This window comes from Polypterus senegalus, chromosome 15 (genome assembly GCF_016835505.1).
Source record: "Polypterus senegalus isolate Bchr_013 chromosome 15, ASM1683550v1, whole genome shotgun sequence".
NCBI classification, from domain to species: domain Eukaryota; kingdom Metazoa; phylum Chordata; class Cladistia; order Polypteriformes; family Polypteridae; genus Polypterus; species Polypterus senegalus.
The window spans coordinates 67,812,630-67,834,234 of NC_053168.1; the positions used below are offsets into that span (position 1 = coordinate 67,812,630).

The 21,605-nt window shown below is 38.9% G+C and overlaps 1 protein-coding gene across 1 annotated transcript in view; it reads right to left on the reverse strand.

The window, feature by feature from the left end:
• The window catches only part of itga8 (integrin, alpha 8), a 249,871-nt gene that overhangs the window by 167,705 nt on the left and 60,561 nt on the right, over positions 1–21,605 (reverse strand). Inside the window, exons 12-13 of the mRNA XM_039736381.1 lie at positions 14,513–14,718; positions 8,590–8,781 (exon numbers count right to left, since the gene is read on the reverse strand). Of these exons, the coding sequence (XP_039592315.1) occupies positions 8,590–8,781; positions 14,513–14,718 (398 nt within the window). The remainder of the gene's footprint in view (positions 1–8,589; positions 8,782–14,512; positions 14,719–21,605) is intronic.

The window sequence follows — 21,605 nt, forward strand, 5'->3', positions numbered from 1 at the left end:
TTGCCAGCCCATCTGGGTGAGCCCGAGGTAGAGGTGTACCAATACAAACTTGAAATGGAGATCACTGCAATTCGCCACAGCATACTTGCACTGTCCAGTCCTGATGCAAAACATATCTGAACAAATATGCACTGCTGTAGGTCCTACATATTCAAGGCACTGGAATAAAGCTAAAGTAGATTTAGAAAAGAAGGCCAAACGTTTAAGCTAACCAAATGGTGACATTAAATATTTTTATCCCCTCAAAGCCTGTGAGATGGCATGGCTTCCGTATACAACAGCAGCACCTGCTCAACAGCCTTCTTTAGTTGGTTTATGGGTTCAGACTTCGGGATTCCTGGAAACAAACTGGAACTGCCACTTGTTTGACTGTGGTCCACATAATCGAGAAATTAAAAGCAGTGTAAAAGAACCTCTGACAAAGCAGGACTTGCTTCCACAGTATCCACAGGGATGAAGTGTTATGTTGTTGGTTTTATTAAAATTACACAGACAGGAGTACTTTTTCTTTGGCAGGTTTGTCTTTTTAGCCAAACAAATGTGGCTTTTTAAAGAGAATTAGAAAACCTGCGAGAGGCAAATTCTACTTTGCACTTTTAAGCCTGAACATTTCACAGGCAGAAGTAACGTCTGGTTATCGCATCTACGAATCTCGGAGACTGGCATGAAAATCTGTTAAACTGAGACTAAAACAATTTTCTCTAACCCCTGGGGGGGCTTGGCATAATATGACAACTCCAACTAAATGAGAGCTTTACATTTTAGGAGGAAGGAAAAGGCTGTAACTCAAGAGCCTCACTTTTAATAAACAGGTCTGTTAAACTAATTCTTCAGCTTGCATGATCTTTGAGTAAATTCTTTTGCCATGCCAGAGCCTTAAAACACTGGGTATTTCAACCTGATCGAGAGCATTAGACACCAAGTAATTACATGATACAGCATGACACAGATAGCTGGCTTTCAGTTTTTAGTAAATACTGCGAATTGTTCACTTAATAAAATTAAAGTGGCGTTAGTGGGAAATTAAACTTAAAAAACAATTTAAAAAATCAATAATTTCTTCTGCTAATAAAATCAATATCTGTGTCATATAAAAAGAAGCTTGTGCTCTTTGGCTATTACTTGACAATGGTAAAACAAAAAACTATAAAAGATCAACCAATAACCTTGGCACCCCGTTTGAATACATTGCATCTAACGCTTCTGCAGCACTGACTTGGATCAAATCACACAAGTTTGTGCTCCATTCAGTCACTCAGAGCTCCTTTGGAACTAAAGTCTCAGCTCTGGTCTTGTATTCCAATCATTTATTCATTCAATTTCCTGAACTGCTTATTCCAATCACGAATTACACGGAGCTCACCTCACCGAGGTGCAAGTCAGGAACCAAACCGGTACAGGACACCCTTATCCACAGACAACTTCATTATTACCAGTCAGTCTAATGCACTGATTTTTGGAATGTGGGGTGAAACCAGTGTACTTGAAGAAAACTATGGAGAAATTCAGGGAATGTGTAGGAGTCATGGAGTCCCGAATGAGGCACATTACCTGTATTGTCAGGGAGAGCCAATTACGGCACTACGGCCATGTGGCGCATTCCCCCAGGGTGATCCAGCTAGCAGGATTCTCATTGTTGGGGACCTGAGTGGCTGGACCAGGCCAAGTGGTCTCCCACGTAACACCTGGCTGCGGCAGATAGAGGGTCATTTCCGGAGGGTGGGACTGGACTGCCTGGGGGTTGCCAACCGGTATCCCGAACTGTTTCGTCGTGTGGTGTATGGGACAATGTACTGTACCAGTGCATGCTCCCCAACTTGACTTGACTTGTAAGAGGGTTTACAGGCCAGGACTGAATCTAAGAGTCTGGAGCTGTGAGGCAGCAGAGACCACCATTGTGTTAAAATACTCCCTCACAACTAATGGATATTGTCCGCTTAATTAATATTTACTTAGAAATAACAATTAATTCTGCAGTTTACACGTAGTAAGACAAGTAAATACAACTGGTCTTCACTAGAATAGCCAGAATTTAGACCAGTTATTTGTTTTGTAAGGTGCTTGATGGTTTGTTTAATATCAGTTCATTTTTTTGATATTTTATTTTTTATTAAATTGTAGTACTGGTGCACGATTACAGGAGTTAACCTGCCCAAAACTGGCCAGGAATCTGACCTATTGCTGTGAGATAACAATAATACTAAGATTACATGATATTCTTAATCCAATACCAGGTCAGGGCCAGGAAGTTCCTCTCTAGGATACTCTGGAGGCAAAGCAGAGACCGATCATATATGGTGCACCAGTCCACAGCCCACCCGTACACACTCTAACACATGGTCAAATTAAAATCGTCAGTTAACATAACAGGTGCACCTTGGGAGAAAAAGGAGAATGCAAACAGAAGGAGGCGAGGTGCTGGACGTGAACCTGGGACGTCCGATCAGTGAGACAGCTGTGCTAACCAGTGCACCACATTTTAGGATTCAAAAAAGAAAATAATCGCTTGTGGTGTTAGGAGGAGAGTTTTCTTAAAAGCATTTTTCAACTTGGATTTTCGACATATGTATGGCGTTTTATTTATTGCCGGTTCTGTTTTGTCTTTAGCTTTTCCTCTGACAAAGATTTCTGACATCATCTGCTGGTCTTCAGAAATGCGTTAGTAGCATATTTTGTTTATCCTTTCTGAAAAAAACAAAATAGGTTACTGCTCACCTACTAAGCAGTACATTCACATCTACAAAGAACCCTCGTTCAACTCCTGGCTCAGTAACTATCTATGTGGAGTTCAGCAAGGTTCTCTCACAGTGCATGGATGCTTCTTTGGTTACCTCAACGTCACACTACATCCTTCGAGACGTAAGTCATTTGGCTCGGTATATATGTGTGTGTGTGTGTCAACATATTCTGCAATGGCCTAAAACCTTGTTTCTGACTCCTGAACACTGCTCCCCATGACACCGCAATGGATCTTTGAATAAAAGACATCTTCATTGACACAACCCAGATATTCAGAATTGACATCTTTCTAAAGACTTAACCTCATGAGAGATGAATGACAGATTACTTATCAAGCAAGAAATGAAATACAGATGGCTTTTTTAACCAGAGTGATATTTATGTTATATTGGCAGTCAACAGAACACTATAGAATAATTAATTGTAAAGTCGATCAGTCCATTTGCTAGGCTTTTCACATCCCGCCTGTTTCTTTGTTTTCTTTAATCAGGACAAATTATAGTAATTTATAAAGTGGAGAATTCTTCTATGCTCCTAGCATTAATCAGACCTCCAGCGTTGCCTAACATCTGTATCTGCACATGGAGGGTTATGCTGTGTGGTAGGGTATTTTATAAAAACATGATTTAATAATTAGGAAAATAAAGGCTTTGCACTATTATTCCTCTAAAGTAAATAAACAAACATTGCTCAGAATTCATTCAAGCACTAAGAACATTCAGTATAAACAACTGTCTATAAATTTAGGGTTTTTGTTTCCTGGGATAATGAGTTGTAGTTCCCATTAAAACTACATTTTTAGTTACTACACTCAACAGACTTCACTAATTATACAAAAATCTACAGACCCTTCATTTAATCACATTTGTCCTCAATGAAGCCTGTTAGAACTCCCGAAAACCACAATATAAGTACAGTAACTTGTCATTTTAGTATTTTCTTTCATTTCAGCTCAATCTATCCTGGTCTGGGGTTGTTATGAGCGGAGACTGGGCCTTTTTACAGTAAAATTTAAATGGCATACAGCACTAGAGTAGACACGATAGTAGGACTAAGAATTTCACTGCACTCTGTACATGTGACGATATACTTAAACCTGAACGAATGATAAAGTGTATGAGAGACAAGTAGAACTACTGTAGAACTTTTAAACTGTAGTCTGTCAGAAATACCAAAGTCAGCAGTGATGCTTCCACAAGGAATTCACATTTCCATGTATTGTATTTATAACACCAAAAAGTAATTTTATGTAGATTTCAAGAAATAAACTAATTGGCAGGAATTCATTTCATTCACTTTATGTAGGAAATCCCTGAACTACAAGAGGTTGAATAAATCAATTGTGAAAATACTAGCTACAGTAAATTATCCAATGCACACGTACATTTGATACATTTTTAAGACTGATAACATATTTTGCAGATTTTCTTCTTCCCCATACTGAAGTTTCCAAGTTTAATGCTTAACTAACAGTGCGTATCTTTACAGTATATTTTAAGGTGCTGTAGGAGCACACATTCTGCAGCACCCAGCAAATGAAGTACATCATCAGAAACAATCAAGATGTTGGTTCAGTTCATTTAAAGAACAAATCGGCTTCATTTCCTTCACTTCAACAAAGCTGTACAGTTTGTGACATCAATTAATTTTGTTTGCAGGCTTTATGATATTATTGTAGTGTGCTTGTATTCATCCCCAAACTGCAGAATTAAAATGAATGGTGGTTAAAAAATCAGCCAGTCTGCTAGATATTTAAAAAGCCATTTTAAGTGCTGATTATGCTTCACCCAAAATTTTGCTAATAAGGCATAAGCAGAGAAGGTTCACTTGCACAGACATCACGTGGGAGTGAAATAATTTCTGACTGGTGAAAAACCAAGTTAGCAGCTGGAGCTCCAGACTACATCATTCATAACTAGCCAGCAAAGTTTCATTTACTCATTAATTCCTTTTTGCAAAAATCCAATTTTTTCTCCCCTAAAATTCTTTGTGTGCTACAAGAAGGCCAGAACGTTTAATGTTAACGCAATTCTCTCTTTCCCTTAAACTCAGCACTCAGAGGCTTTGGATTTTTCATAAAGGGAGAGGCTGAATATCTTCAGTGTTCTTCTCCAAATAGTCTGCTGCTTTGTGGCACTAACTGCACTGGACAGGACGCATTGAGTGAGCCGTAAAAGTGACACATTGTTAATGGTGACAAAATATGGTGCTCCTTTTCCCAAATTGAGACACTATTACACACATCTCCAAAATGTTATTGTTGCATTTAAATCCTGAGAATAAGGAGTCATGTCAGACAGTTTGCTAATAGCAAGTGTCGCAGATCAATAATGAAGGACAGTTAAGGGCACTAGCCCAAGCTGATAATTGGTCATTCACCTAAATTTAAAAGGTTCTATAAAAGTCCAAGTTAAAATGAGAATCTTTTTCCTATACCGTCTGTTTGCTTGAGCACTAGTCTCTGCTGGTGGCCATCTTTTATAACATACTAAAGTCCAAATGGCCAATGATCAAAAGAAAGAAGGACAAATAAAGCCAGAGTTACAAAGCCCACATGGCTAACCAAAAATTAAAAAGTTTAAAAGATCAAGCCATGTTTAGTTTCCTTTTATTTCTTTAAAGACTAACTAGTGCCACAAAATAGGTCTAAGCACTAATCCAAAATCTTGCATGTAAGCTACAGCACACCATGACGTTAAGTACATTCCTGGTGATGACATCACATGGCACTGCTACTGGGCATCACGAGGTAGCAACGGGAACGCGTCACTAAAAACAGCAAAAGTAACTGACTTGAAAACAAAATAAAGCTGGGGTGTACTTGACAAACAAAATTGCACATAAACATAATTATAAAAATAATTAACATCATTAGAATAATTTAAATGAATGCATAAATGTACAATCCCAAAATCTTTGCATAAAATGGCTGTTGCGCTGTCATGTGTCATGTAGCGTACAACACGTGTGTCTAGCGCCGGTACCCCTACCATGCCGGGAGTATAGAAGGACCGGGGGAGAAAGTATTTTTAAGACCCCTTGCTTACCAGCTGGGTCGTGAACATGGAAGCTCAACCCTGCTTGGGCCCCGTGGCCACTGCCAGGGGATACCTGGACTTTTGCAGGGCTCTATTTAGCAGCACTTCCGCCACACCCGGAAGTGCTGCCAGAAGAAGCTCGGTGGGCATCTGGACTCCTTCCGAGTGCCCTATAAAAGGAGCCAGTCACCACCACTCAATGGCCTGAGTCAGGAGGAAGTGGATGAAACTTTTGAGGAGGAGTGGAGGCGGAAGGACTTCTGGCAAAGGGGACTGTGGTGTGCTCGGTGAGCCTTGTGTGCTGTGACAGCAACTGAAAATAAAAGTGTGAGTTACGTGGCAAACTTGTGTCTCCCTGTCTGTGTCGGGTTAGGGCGGCTGTACACGTCCAGGCTTCACACTAGGAATGCATAGCATGTGACGACCAAAATGGTGTCACCCAGAAAACCAAGTACACAGAATTCAAAGAGAAGATGTTACCAACCAACTGGAAACAAACACATTATAAAACATGACAATTAATAACGTACATCACAGGCATAGACAATCATCAATGTGTTGCTGACAGTTTAACTCTTGCTGAGGAACTTAACATCCTAGCATTGTTGTGTTTTATTTTTGGTTTGGAACTTTTTTTGTGTAAAAATGTAAAATGATTCCTGAGCCTGTGAGGACCTGTGAGATCCTCAGTCTTAAAGAGACTTGGTGAGCTGAGCATGGTGCGCAAATCTAGTTGCTGGAGAACTTGAGGTACAGACATACAGGAAATGGACAGATTTATCCATGCCATAGGACCCTCGTAGCACAGGAGAAACCATTGAAAGAGAGAAGAACAGAGCGAATGAACTCAGTAAAGATTTTACCCAAATTTCTGTAAAAGAAGAAATAAATGGAACAACCTGTGCAAGAGTAAAAATGAGTTCCGGGTTTACAGATTTTAAAATAGGAGAGTCAGCTCTTTAATGTGCTTAAGACCAATACAACCCCCGAGCCTGATGGGATTTTAACAGTAGGGTTGAAAGAAATGAAGGGAGCTATTTTAAAATCTTTACTAAGCATATTTTGACAGTAACTTCAAATGGGAGAAGTATCTAATGACTAGAAAGTTGCAGATGTGACTGCAGTCCATGGTACTTGGCAGGAGACAAAGAGAACATGGAAGAGTAGATAATAAATTCTGGAATAGTTAGTAAACCTGGGATAACACTGCAATGGAAGGGACAGAAGATATTGAGGAAACAGCAAAAAACAATTCAAAATCTTCAAAACATACCAGACTGCTTGGAACATGGAGCTAAATGTTGACTAGTGCAAAATGCTACATACACACAAAATATTAATTATAAAGACAAGATTAGGGATGCTGTCTTACAATAACCAAATGATGTATGTAGCTGCAACACTCACATCAACTGAGCAACTAAAAGGCAAATAAAAATGTTAGGTTATTTTGTAAAAACTATTGGATAGAAGTCAATATGTTATGTTTTGACTACATCATGTGCTATTGAGACTAGATCTGAAGTACAACAGCAGCTTATACTGTAAGCTGTGCATAGGGGAGCAAAGAAGTGCATCCTGGGAAGAAACTGCATAAACTACTCTTGACAGATCAAGAAAAGTAAAGCTTGTTGAGTGCTGAGATGAGAAGGTTTCACGGAGATCTATTCCTTGTCTTTCGGATTCTCAAAAGCATCAGGAAATTTGATACAACAGAATTAGGCAGATGAGGACAATGATGAAGATTAAGGAGAAGTACATACAAGCCAGAAACCAGGAAGCCCTTCTTCATGGAAAAGGTTGTGCAAATCAAGACAAAACTACAATGTCATGAAGTTGAAGTGGAAGCCTGGACAACTTCTTAAATTCTGAATGAGATGTTATCTAACCAGACAAACCAAATTGGCCTCCTCTCATTTACCAAAGCTTATCTGTTTCTGTGGCAATGTCATCCTAAAACATGACATTTTTATGGTTCCATGCAGCATAATTCTAAGCTAAAAATGCAGTTAGGAGGCAGTTTAACTGACCTGCTCATGGTTGTACTTTTGAACTCAAGAAAGAAACAAACGCTTCTTGGTTTATAAGAAATTGGTGATAAGCCTCTGCTAACCTGACAGCTGGAGCCATTCTACATTTTGATCTAACTATAGGCTAGTCTTTCACACATAGCTCATCCAAGATCAGTGTGACTTTTAGTCTTATCACAAAAATGTCAAAAGAACTGGATAGTGAAACATATATACACTCACTGTACCTCTAATAGCAAATTGTAAAAACACCAACATGTTTAAAGGAAATGTTTTCCACATGGTTATCCTATAACTGACTTGAAAATCTTTGTTAAAACAAATGATGAGTAAACCAGAGATAAGGCAAATAAGTCAGGTTTTATCAGCCCCAGGACATGCTAATTTCTTCAAATTAGGCCCCCGAAATTAAATGAATATTCTTCAAAATGCTGTTAATAAAGACTTTACAACTTGGAAGATTTGTTTTTTTCAAAGGAAGTTATGAAAGTATCACTGACTCCTAATAAAATCTCTTGCTTGAAAACACATTAGTGCCATGTGAGTTAGAAGTGTTAAAAAGTAACGACTCCTTTTGTACTCTCTTTCATCCAAAAAAATCCTCTTGATGGAAAAAAGCAATAACTTACTGACAACTTCTTAGAGAAAAAGTAAGATCACCATGTTTTTGAGTGCCTTTTCTGGTGATCGACCTTTGCCCTGAATGTAATTTAGCTGTAATGTGTTTTCCAGAAAGAGAAGACGAGCCATACAGGAGAGGAAAATGTGCCTGTGCTGCTTACCTGGATAGTCATTCTTGTCCAAGTCTGAGTCTCCTCTGAGAGAAAATCCAAATCCCCCGGGTGCAGACTTAGAAGCCCAAACTCCATCCAGAACCTGAGAGGGTTGAAGCTTTAATCCTTCACTCACACCATTGTAGATAAAAACGCGCCCTCTTCGGTCAGCACCTGCAAATGGCGCACCGACTGCAACATCTACAAAGTGGATAAGACAAAAGCAAAAAAGGTTTTCTCTGGCAGATTGATCTGATTAGACTTTAAAAGTGCGCTGTTGTGGTTTATGCACAAAGAAATGTATCCAACTGCATTGCAAAAAGAAAATGGATATAATCCAAGTGGATGAGTTTCATATATTTATTCAACCATGTTATTTGCAAATCTAGCAAATGACACACTGTGATTTGTTTCTGATGCTTAAGCAAAAGCAAGTAATGTTATTTTGTTAAGAAAAAGCTGGCAAGGAAGTTGCTGTGATTTCCTGAGTGAAAATCATAATGCTGCTTTGATTGTTTTGGAGTGCTTACCAGATTTAAGTGACCATTAGATTTCTTTTTGTGGTTCAGTCTACTGTTATCCAGCACAATTATTCTAGAATAACAGCAATAAAAGTTTCCATATTTTGTCTTTTGATTACAAGCAAAAAAAAAAGCTTGCTATGAATGTTACACATCCTCCTGATACATTGCGTATTTACTGTGGAACTTACTTGGTGAGATCAGTTTACTAATGTCATTTCTGTATGTACATAGTTCATAGCACAGGCTAATCAGCATTTGATTATTTCAGGTTCTTTCCACAGGAATATATGCATAGTGCAAAAATCTGCTTTATTAACAGAACAAAGTAGTCAGAAAATTATTCTACGACCATATACTGTTAAATATCTGCTATCATTTATGGTCTCAGTTTTGCCATTGGAGGAAAGATGAATGGAATGTTTTACAATGCACCATATTACATTATAAATAAACTTATTTTAAAAGCTACAGGTTGGCTTCCTGTCCTTCTTTCTGTGTACTTATGGTCTCCACATTTAGGGGCAAAGAAAATTAATAGATGGAAGGATTGCCAGAACTGATACATATAGATAGGTAGATATGTGGTGTTAAAAGTTGTTTTCAAGTTCTTGTTGATGAACAACAAGCAGTAGATTTGTCCAAGGTCTTCTGTTCCTTTATTATAAGATACATAGATTATGAAATGTGGGGGCGGCACAGTGGTGCAGTGGTAGCGCTGCTGCCTCACAGTAGGGAAACCAGAGTTTGCGTCCCAGGTCCTCGCTGCATGGAGTTTGCATGCTCACCAGATGTCTGTGTGGGTCTCCTCTGGGTGCTCTGGTTTCCTCCCACAGTCTAAAAACATGTAGGTTAGTGGATTGGTGACTTTAAATTAGTTTGTGTTTAGGGTGAGAGTGAGTGTGTGTATACCCTGCGATGTACTGGTGCACTGTCTAGGGTTTGCTTCTGCTTTGCACCCTATGTTAGCTGGGATAAACCTAACCTGCATGTCTTTGGACTGTGGGAGGGAACCGGAGCACCCAGAGGAAACCCAAGCAGGCACGGGGAGAACATGCAAACTCCACGCAGGGAGGACCCGGGAAGCGAACCCAGGTCTCCTAACTGCGAGGCAGCAGCGCTACCACTCTGCCCATTATTAATTATTATTATTATCATTATATTATAATAAATTATTTGATTTATTTACTGAGCACATGTAAAACAACATCATTAATGCTGTAGCCAAAGTGCTTTACAAAAAATATACAATAAATATAAATAAAATAAATAGAATCAAATACAATAAAACACAATACAAACCAGCAGTAAATTGAAACAAACAAATGACTGAGAGGAGGGAAACATCAGCATCACTGAAGGTCACGGAAAGCTAGAGAACAGAAATGCATCTTCAATCTTGTTTTAAACAGTTCATTGAAAGTGACTCCTTAAAGTAACAAGATAATGAATTCCACAGATGAGGTGCAACAGCTGCAAAAGCCCTGTCCCTCTTAGTTTTGCAGTTAGTATGAGGGACAACCATAAACATAGAATTACTAGACGTCGCATGACCAGCAGCATCGTACGTCAACATTGCCGCCATGGTACGAGTGGCACTGCTGTGGAGTGAAGTAATGGATAAAGATGCCTCACACATGTTCTGCTTGGGATTTTAAAAACCGTTGTACGCTCCAAACCAGATCCCGGGGGATTACATTTCATAGATAAGACTGAAGAATTGTTTTGGTTATATTTGGCCATTAGAAAATCCCGTTTTATAATCTTAACTTTAGCTACACCAGGCTAAACTAGCAAAGCTATGCATTTATGTGCTCAAGTTAGCCTCCAAACAACATTTTGGGTAAACGTATTTAGTCACTGTAGATTGTTGTTAGCTGTTAGATGTAGATTGTTGTTAGCTGTTAACATTTCTCAAACTTTTAAGGTTTCCCAAAGAAATCCACCTCAGGAAGCAGTGGGAGGTAGCCCTTATAAGGGATTTTGAGAAAGCTGTCCTGTGATGTGTGCCATGCTAGTTTGGTAGCAGATGCTGTACCGGCATCATGTGATCAAAGCTACCTCTTTCTCACATTAAAAAACAAAGGAGGTTTGATGATTACTTTTGAGGGCACAGTCAAGGTGGTCAAAGTATCTCAACATGTTATCCGACAGTTGACATTAGGGCAAGCTGTCAGTGTATCTTTGATCAATCAGTTGGTTTGGGCTGAGACTGGCTCAAATGATGTGTTTTTTTCTCAAGAAGAACATTGAGGAAACACAGTTTGAAATTGACAACCATCATTTTATGCTCATGTCTTTAGTTGTGTCTGTCTTCCACAAACTAAGGCTGCACCATATTGTCAGACTGAATAGTCTCAAATTACAGGATCAGAATGAGCGAGAGGGAGTGTAAGTCTGTAGGAGATCAGAGAGGTAGGGGCGAGCAAGACTGTGGACAGCTTTAAATGTTAAGAGCCGTATTTTGTATTGAATTCTGTAGTAAACAGGGAGCCAGTGAAGTTGAGAGAGAATAGGTGTAATATGTTCAGTGGATTTAGAATGGCAGGTTATTATCCTGGCAGCAGAATTTTGAAGAAGTTGCAAGCAATGGATATGTTTTTGTGGGATGCCAGATAGAATAGCATTACAATAATCTGTACGTGAGATGACTAGGGCATTAACCAATTCAGTACTGTGTTGCATAAGAACAGGTCTAGAAAACAAGTCTACAAATGATTCGGAGACTGAAGAAGGCAGTCCGAGAAATGTTACTTATATGGAAGGAATTATTTAATAATAATTATTATTATTATTTAATAATTGCCATTATTAGTGTATAAATGGATATAAATAATTGCATTTAAACGATTCGCCAAAATCTGTTGTATGTAAACGATACCGTTTCAAACGCTATTGTTTTTACATCATAAAACCCGGTTTCCACGTGTACCTGTATTAGTTTAAAAGGCTCTTTTGCCACTTGCAATGTGGCGGACGCCCTGACGTATCGTGTCGACTGGGCAACACAGTGAATGCGGCGTCTATCTATATATGTCTATGGGGACGACAACAACAGACAACTGGCCAGTAGATCTAAGCTTTCTGGAATATATATACATATATATTTCTGGATGGCTGGTGTAAAACATACAATTCAGATAAATAGGTCGGAGCATACCCAGGTAATGATTAAAAACCAGCAGTAAAATTTTAAAATCAATTAAAAATCAGGCAGCTAGTGTAAAGAGGCTAATATTGGAGAAACAGCATTCATCTTTCTTGCCCCAACCAAAAAGGGGCAGCAACATTCTGGACCAACTGCAACCTGCATATCAGGGATTTGCTGATCCCAGAATACAACAAGTAGCAGTAAGCAGGCCAGAAAAGATGAAACCAAGATCCCTAGGAGATAAAAAAGGCTTAACCTTGAACACAAGATGAAGCTGGAAAAAGCAACTCTTGACCACAGAATTTATTTGTTTCTCAAACGAGACATGCTATCAAAAATAGCCCCAAGATTTCAAACATGGGGTTTGCAATAGTCTGCGAAAGAGCCAAGGAGTTCAAAACCCATTTGAGCTATGGCAGGAGGACTGGCTATCAACATTTCCATTTTAATTTGATTAAGATTGTGAAAATTGTCAGCCATTCAGGATCTTAGTTCTACAAGACAATTGTGCAGCCGATTCATTGCAGAGTTACACACAGGAATATAGACTTGCGTGTCATCAGCATAGCAATGAAAAAAAATTTAACTTCCTAAAAACAGCTCCTACAGGATAAAGGTAAATAGAAAATAAACTAGGACCCTGAATGGATCCCTGAGGAACACCACATTTAACAGGAGCAGTAGAAGAAAAAGAGGAATTAAAAGTCACTGAAAAATGTCTATCAGTAGGAAAGGCGCTATATAAATAAAATTTATTATTATTATTATTATTAAGAGCAGCCCCTTTAAGCTCCACTAGTTGCTTAACCCGCAATAGTAAGATCTCATGGTCAGTAGTGTCAAAAGCTGTAGAAAGGTCAAAGAGGACAAGGACTGCTGCCCCACCTGAGTCGGTAATAAGAGAGATGTCATTAAATACTTTCAGGAGAGCTGTCTCAACACCATGACAATGCCTAAAGCCGGATTGGTAGACCTCATGTAAATTATTGGAGTTAAGATGATCAACCAATTGATTTTAAATAATTCTTTGTAATATTTTAGCTAAAAATGGCACACCAGGATCTAATTCTGCCTTTTTAAGACGGGGTCACACCACTGTATGTTTTAAAAATGAGAGCACAACCACCTCACTAATAGAACCATTTATAATAGCCAACGATGCTGGACCCAAGACATCTTATTAACTTCATAATAATCACCATCAACACCCTGCACCCCCCAGCATGAAACAAGTTCATCTTTGCCTCCTTATTTCCTAGAATTCAAAACAAACTTATGCCCAAAAAGCTGTCTGAGACATATAGTAAAAATGACATGAAGAACTTAAAGAAATTGAATAGGACTTCATTTTCAGTTACAGCAAAGTTTTATTAGTTACAGCTGCTGCCACCAAAAGTCACCTTTGTGAAAATGTCCCACACGTTTAATCCTGGGTCAGATAACCAGTCATTGGAGCAACCATGAGGGCTGACCTTTTGGCTCAATCAATTTTAAGGGCCTCCGAAATCACCGTCAGATATGCCAAAATGTGTACAGAGTTATTAAAGTTCATCCATGTCAGCTAATGAGCAGGAAGTCATATTCGAGAGACTGATAACCAAATGGATTTAAACTGAGCCAAATGTGCTAGTCTCAAAACTGCCCATTTTCAGGGCATGGTGTGGAAGCTATAGGCATAGAGATTTAAAAGCTTTCCCCTTTTAGACTTAAAAAAATCCTAACAAATGTTCTGCTAGTCTACAAAGTTGCTGCCAAGGCCCTGCTGTAAGCTCATCGGCTTATCAAGACGTACCACAGTATATCATGCAAGTCAAATAACTTCAAAAGCAAAGGCCATATGAATTGCCATATGACAGGAAATACCACATTGATTAAGCATAGACAAACATGCAAACGATTTACAACTGAATCTTGTCTCTCTTAACAGGTCAAGACGTTCGGGGTTATGATGACATGCCATTCAACAGCCTGGCTCTGCGGTATTATAATTTAAGTAGAGCATGAGTGAAGAGTACGCTTCGCACCACCATATAACAAACTTAGCTAAGGCAGAAGTTGAAAAAGTATGTTTTTATTATGCAAAGGATCTACAGGTCAGTGATTTTTGGATGCATATTGCCTTCTTCCTCCATTAGGCATGATTCCCAAGGGTCATTCCAGAATTCCTCTTCCTGAATGTAACTTAGGCATTTAGTGCAGGAAGAAAAAACAAAACAAAACAAAATAAAACAAAGAAGAACACACACTCTTCTTGTCTTACCATGATATCCATCCTGATTAAGGTCTCCCAAATTAGCAATGGCGCTGCCAAATCGCCCGAATACTTCAGTCCCTGACAATATTATGGGCTCTTTGAAGGTCAGGGCATCCTCTTGCAGGTAGATGTAAACGCGACCCACTTCTTTTGGCTTGCTTTCGAATTCCCGATCCATGTACAGTGGCGCTCCAACCAGTATGTCATCCAGTCTGTAACAGGGATTGAGACTCTCGTGTTTATCATTGTAAAAGTACAAGAATCAAAAGGCTTGCAATGTGTGGAACTTTACTTTAAAACACCCCGATTAAGTCTGCAATCAATTATTTAATTTTGTTCATTACCTGTTTATAGAGATCTAAGTGTGTCATTACATTTATGGGGAACATGAAGAGGCAGCTGTCATTGTAGCAGCCTAAAGAATTATGAGCTTTCCAACACACTGACGGTCTACCCACTTGTAGCACATGTTTAGGTATGTTACAGCAATCTGTTGCTATCTTTTTAGAAAAGTCCATCCATCTATCTGTCCATTAACTAAACACAGCAAATGTAGTTCCTGGTTACCAAAGCCTGCCCTTACAGCACTGTGTGTGATAAAGTATGGCACCGGTCCATTACTAGGCATATTTACACACACTTCCACATTCACTAATACCAGAACAATTACATTCACCACTTACTCAAACATACACATGTTTAGGTTATTAAAGCAAAAATACTGAGACAATGAAGTAATGTGGGTTACTTGTTTTTACGTATTCATAAAATGTATATTCATAGTGAAAAGATGAACATGAGACTAAAGTATAGACTGTCAGCTTTTATTTCTGGGCAATGTTTTACATATAACTTAAACAAAAATGAAAAAAAATTACATTTTTTGCATTTCAGCCCCCAATTCCAGCTGAGCCAAAGTATTTGGACACATGAATGATGGGTGATTTGTATGCTCAGGTGGTCTTTTGTTCCTTTAATTATCAACACATAAAAAAGCTCTGAGTGTGCAGGGCTGGTTGTAGTCATTAGAGTTTGATTTGCTGGTCTGCTGATGACATCACAAGTACAAAACAAGATGAAAACTAGAAAACTGCTTTTTACTGTATATATGTGTATAATCAGTATATATAAATACGCGCACACACAAGAGGAAGCTCAAAAATTCCCAGAACTGATCAAAAACAACAACTTTGTTACATAACTTACAGAAATTCCATTATAGTCACTGCCAAATCACTTCCCTTGAGATGCAATACATTTGTCCCAGCAGTTCTTCCATTACTGGAAACATTTCCTGTACTTACTGTCTCTTTTATTACTGTGTCCAGAGCCTCCTGTGATTTTCTCTGTTTCTTCCATGGTACTAAAACATCATCCCTACCATCTCCAATTTAACTTTGGAACAAAAGGATATCACAGCAAGTGTGATCTGGAGAATTCTTGGGGTGCAAAGCAACAGCCATATTTTTTAGACAATGTGGTGTGTGCAGGTGCATTGTCAAGGTGCAGAGGTCCACCACTGCTCCGGGCGTTTTGGTTTTTTTTCCCTGATGCTCTCTTTCAGATGCCTCAGCAGTTCAGTGTAATGTTGCTGATTAAGTCTGTGCATTGGGAAACTGTTTATTAACAAGTGTGTGAATTTGCAAAAACACGATCATCATTGTTTAGATGTTCAATGACCTGACATGCTTTTTTCAGTTTGTAAAAGAATAAATTGCAGAAGTCACTTGCACAATTGTACAATAAATGTCAGAAATATGCATTTGATCACTCAGCACAATGCCACTTGGCAGACCAATTAACAAGAATATAGGCATAGGATACCCAGCAGCATAGTCGATGACAACACCCTAATTCCATGCAATTAACCAATTACAAGAATGCTTGGGTCCTCCCACATATATTCTGTATATTTATGTACTGCTCAAAAAATAAGGGAACACTTAATCATTACAGTCTAACACCAATCCAGTTAAGCGTCAGGGATATCAATCTGTCCAGTTAGGAAGCAGAAACGAGTGTGAATCAACTTCACCTGATTTGATGCAAATGAAAGTGACAACATTGTTGTATCTTGTGACAGTACGTAGGGATGTGCCATCCTGGAGGAGCTGGACTACCTGTGCTATGCTGAATTAGCTGCAGGTAACACCTCATGCTACCAGTAGTGACAAGGACACTAGCAAAATGCAAAACTAGAGAAGAATCAGTCAGGAAGGATAAGAAGAGAGCTCAGTTGTCTGTGGCCACCACCTGCAAAACCATTTCCTTTCTGGGGGTTGTTTTCCTGTTGCCTCTCCAGTGCACCTGTTGTCACTTTCATTTGTACCAACGCAGGTGAAGTTGATTCACAATCACTTCTGCTTCCTAATTGGACAGATTGATATCAATGAAGCGTAATTGACTTGATGTTAGACTGTGATGATATTCTCTTAATTTTCTGAGCAGTACAAATATATATATATATATATATATATATCTACTCTATAGATATATAAAATCCTAAGCCTAAAAGTGCAACGATTTTATGTAACATTTTTATGTCACTTTTTGTCATGCTTTTAAATTGGGCTTATTTCAAAACCTACATATATATATTTGGTATCATTCTTTTCAGAATTTATCTAACTTTAATGTGATGTTAGATTTTTCACATTCTTATTCCATTTTTAAATTATAAACTAAAAAATATCAAGAACTCACATCCTGCGAGATGAGACTTTGTGCCAAAAGATTTAACCATGCCGGGGCCGGAAATAAAAGTCAAAGAGTAGGACAGCTGCTCTACAGGCTTTTAAACGTTTGAAGCGCCACGCGAGATGCAGATCACACGGCACAGCAGCAGCCGAAAGCCAGCAGCTGATCGAGCAAAGAGGAGGTAAAAAAAACTGTATTTGTTTCCCATTGTATCATTGTTTAAGAGGGGGTTTCAAAGGAGCGACCGCGTCTCCTTTTGGTGTGTTCAGCCCCCCTCTTCACAACGCGAGCAGCAGAGACGTGAAACCCCATAAATAATAATTTTTGTGTTTGTACATTTAAAGATTTTACTAATACTCTGGCTGCACTGGGGGTGCCAGCAGGGTTAGGTCTAGTTCCGATGGTAGACACATTATGTTTGAGGTCTACATGCTCTCCCTGTGTCCAAGAGAATCTTCCCTTGGTTTCTGGTTGCTCCTTAGACAAGTGACCATTATAATAGACACTTTCTGTGTCACTGTGTATGTGGTATCAGTCCTGTGATGGACTAGTGTCCCTTATAGGTTTGATTCCTGCATTGTCCCCCTTGATGCCAGAATAACATCTGGATGTTTATAATCCTGAAATTGGATAATACAGGACTAGCAAATTAATGAGTGAATTAAACATTAACGTGAAAACAATTAAGGTATGATAATAATGGCAAAGAAAATGGCTACCAAAAGGTTCACCTGGATAACCTTTAATGGATTGTAGTTAGAATCACCAACATACCATTACACCTTCACATTTATGTGAATAACACCTAAAAGAGGCTCCCAAAATGAGGTATAAATTACAGAAAACTGTTTAAATGAGGTATTAAGTTATTAGTAGGAAGGAAGGCTATCTACACTAGAGAGCCAGGAAAGACAGACACGCTAGACCTATTTCTGAAGCTGGTGTTCATTGACCAGCTGGAACATCAGAAGGCTGCTGAACTTTTTTTTTTGTTTGTTTTTATGGCTTTTTTAACATCGTTCTCCTTTCAGAGTCATTTTTACAAAACACAATACAGTATTACACAGAAGGAAGTTAATGCCCTGAAAATGTAATAAGTCTAAGAAAATCAAATTCCCAATTATGATCTCGGCTGAAAGAGAACTGCAAAATGATATTACTCATAGTGTAATCTTGAGCAGTGTGCTCCATAAATCCATTAAGAAATAATCTTTAAATTTAAATAGCAAAATTATTTTTGTGCCTTTGGCTCACAAGGCTAAGAAGTAAGCATGCATAAAGATTAGGAGAAATAGGAGGCATCTTAAAGTGTACATTGTAAAGCCAGAGAAGACAGACAAACAAACACAAATGTAGACCACGACAGCTACAGTACATGCATTTGAGAAGTACTTCAGTCTGCTGCAATATTTTTCTGTCATTTTGACTAATGCCTGACTATACAGTATAACAAGAGCAAACAGACTTTCCATACATATTGTGGTCGATATTCTATATGTTAAAATGCTGTGGCTGTATTCTGGGAAAGCATTTTTGAATTTTCTAATTAGACAATAAGGCCAACTTTAGTTATTCATTTAAATGAATAGTCAGAAAGTGGACACTCAGTCATGGTTCTTCTGAAGTGGTGTCAATGTCGTTAGGCACATTTATTGATTTAAGTGTTTTGAGTACCAAAATCGACATTTTATGTGGCTCTGTTGTCAGCTCCCTTACCAGCAGTCCTTTTCACCTCCTTTTGAAAGGGTGCGATACACCATTTACTTCAAATGCATATTCTTCAATTCAAATTTTCACAAACGTAGCTGCCAGTTGTTTCAACCTTACATCAATATCTGGGCGCTGTGCAAGCTCAGCGTTTTTATAGAAGCTTGACAAATTTCACCCTGGGGACAAATAAGGTTCTATCTAACTCTGACACAATCGTAACAGAACGACAGAGATGGTACACAGCACCTCTGACAACATGTCTTTCATTTTTACCTGTAGTTTATTGATGTCTTTGAATGGCAATGTATAATCTGATTTTACAGAAAGGTTATTCCCTTGCAACAGTTTGCTAATTTCTAACATATGTTTAATAAGGGTCTTTTTAGGAGATGATTTAGCTGTAGGTAGTTTATGATAGTCAGATGTGTATGTGTGTGTGTGTGTGTGTTCAACTGTCGGGCCAGGTTAACGAGACCTCCACTGCTCTCTGTAGTTCAAAATCACCATCGCTACGAGGCATTGGATTGGTCTAGAAATCTGACACTCACTGAGTTGTCTAATTGTTCCCACCCACTCTTAAGCAAAACTCACTCAAGGATGTCTCCAGATGTATGTGTTACAGGTCAGGCTCTGCGAGACTATTAACAAGATTAGGGATGGTGCAGTGATTAGAGCTGGTGGCTCACACCTCCAGAGTTCCAGATTTAAATCCTGGTCTGTTCACTCACTTTGTGAAATTCACACGTTCTCATTTGTGGGTTTTAATTTCTAGGTATTCATCTCAAAGATGTTGTAGCCACTTGGGGGCATGTCTAAGCCCCAAATACAACACACAACTGAAGTCATGGGTCACGGGTACAAATACATTTTAATTTTATTCACAAAACGTATCTTTTGTTCAGTTCAGGATTGCACCGTACAATACAATATATAACATACTTCCCTGGCACTTCCTTCTAACTTCAGCTCCCTGAATGAGATGAGGTGGTGGCTTTTATGATGGACCTTGGTAGTGTTTCTGATGGTAGGACACTGCACAGAAGAAGCACCTCAGGATCAGGCAGAAGCCCCACAAAGCAGGGACAGCCATCCCTGCAGCTCCTCCTGGAAGCACCCACCGAATCCCGATGGGCAGCCCCACAGGGCTACAGTTCCCAGCGCACTTTCTGGGATTGTGTATGGGTATACTAGTCCTAGAATGCTGCCACCTAGTGTATCTAGGACTCATACAGCTTTGGAAGGCTGTCTCTCCATGTTCATCCACTGAACTGGTTATACAGGTAAGGGTACAGGGTTCATCCCTGCCAGGATGCCAGTCCACCCATGCCGTCCGTCACAACGTACATGTCAGATTACCTGGTAAGTATAAACTGGCCCAGGGTGACTGAGTGTGCCCTGTGATGGCTGTGGTTTTCCTTGTACCCAACGCAGATGGGATAGGCTTCAGTCTGAGTGATGCTGATTTGGATTAAGTGATATTGAGCCTGAGTGTATGAAAATATTTGAAGAAGGTTCTGCTCACACATGGCAATTGTTGTGTATGAGCCTTATCCACTTATAATGTTGTGAAATGTATATTTTAATCATATGCACATATGCAGTATTTCCCAAAGCAATATTTTATTTCTGATAAGTTCTGCATATGTGTTCTAAAAATAAAAAATCTTGATTATCAAAATAAGTGAAGCTATCGAAAAGAGAACAAATGACATACACTATCTTAGACAATTTTATCAGTTGACATCATTGGCAGCCATTCTACAAAAACAAATAAAATTTGTGAACATTCATGCTTGATTCCTGCCTCGTGCTGAGTGCTGCCAGCACAGACTCCAACTGTGGACTTGACTAAATGGACGCTATAGAGGCTGCATGATTCATAATAACACTCAAGACTGGCACAGCCGTTAGACAACCCGCTGACGATTCTAGTGTGGTATCATTTAAATCAATTTACGAAACCTTTAAGTAATGTAAGGAAAATGTAGTTAATGTGAACTTTTCCAGCTCAATGTAAATTATGAGGGGTCAAAGCAAAATGAAGGCAACCAAAGAAAGTCTCATTAGATCCACTGTCATAAACTGATATCTGCTCCTCGCAGCGTGCAGCCTAACATTCAGACACTTCTCATGCTCCTTCTCTTTATTGCCCAGTGGGCTAAAAAACAAATAAATGTTAGCTAAAGAGGAGGATGACATAGTCTCCCACTATCTTGTTTATGATTCTGGCCCCAAATCCCCAAGCTCCCTGCTACATATAACTCTAAGTAAACAACATTAGTCAGTAGTAGAGTCAACAGTATGTGTCAGTATGTGTGCGCCAAGAGCTAATTAGAGTCATGTTCTTGATTTGCTCCTGCCGGCTTGCTGTCTCTTCCACAGGGTAGCAGGAAATGGTTAACTTGAAAGAAGAACTCAGGGGTTGAAAGAAAAAGAATGAAGCAATTTCCAAGCAAGAAAGTCATCAATAAGCTAAATGGCGACCGCAGATCTTTTTTTAATCAGTCAAGGATCAACACATCTGTTTTTAAAGCAAGTGTTAAAAAGAAGACTTCCAATATATTTCAAGGAGTGCGTAATTCAAGAGTCGGACATAAACGTGGTCTTCATGAGAAAAAAATAATTATTGAAGATCACTTCTCAAATAACGGTCTGACTGAAATGTGCTAAATAACACATAGACACAAAAGCA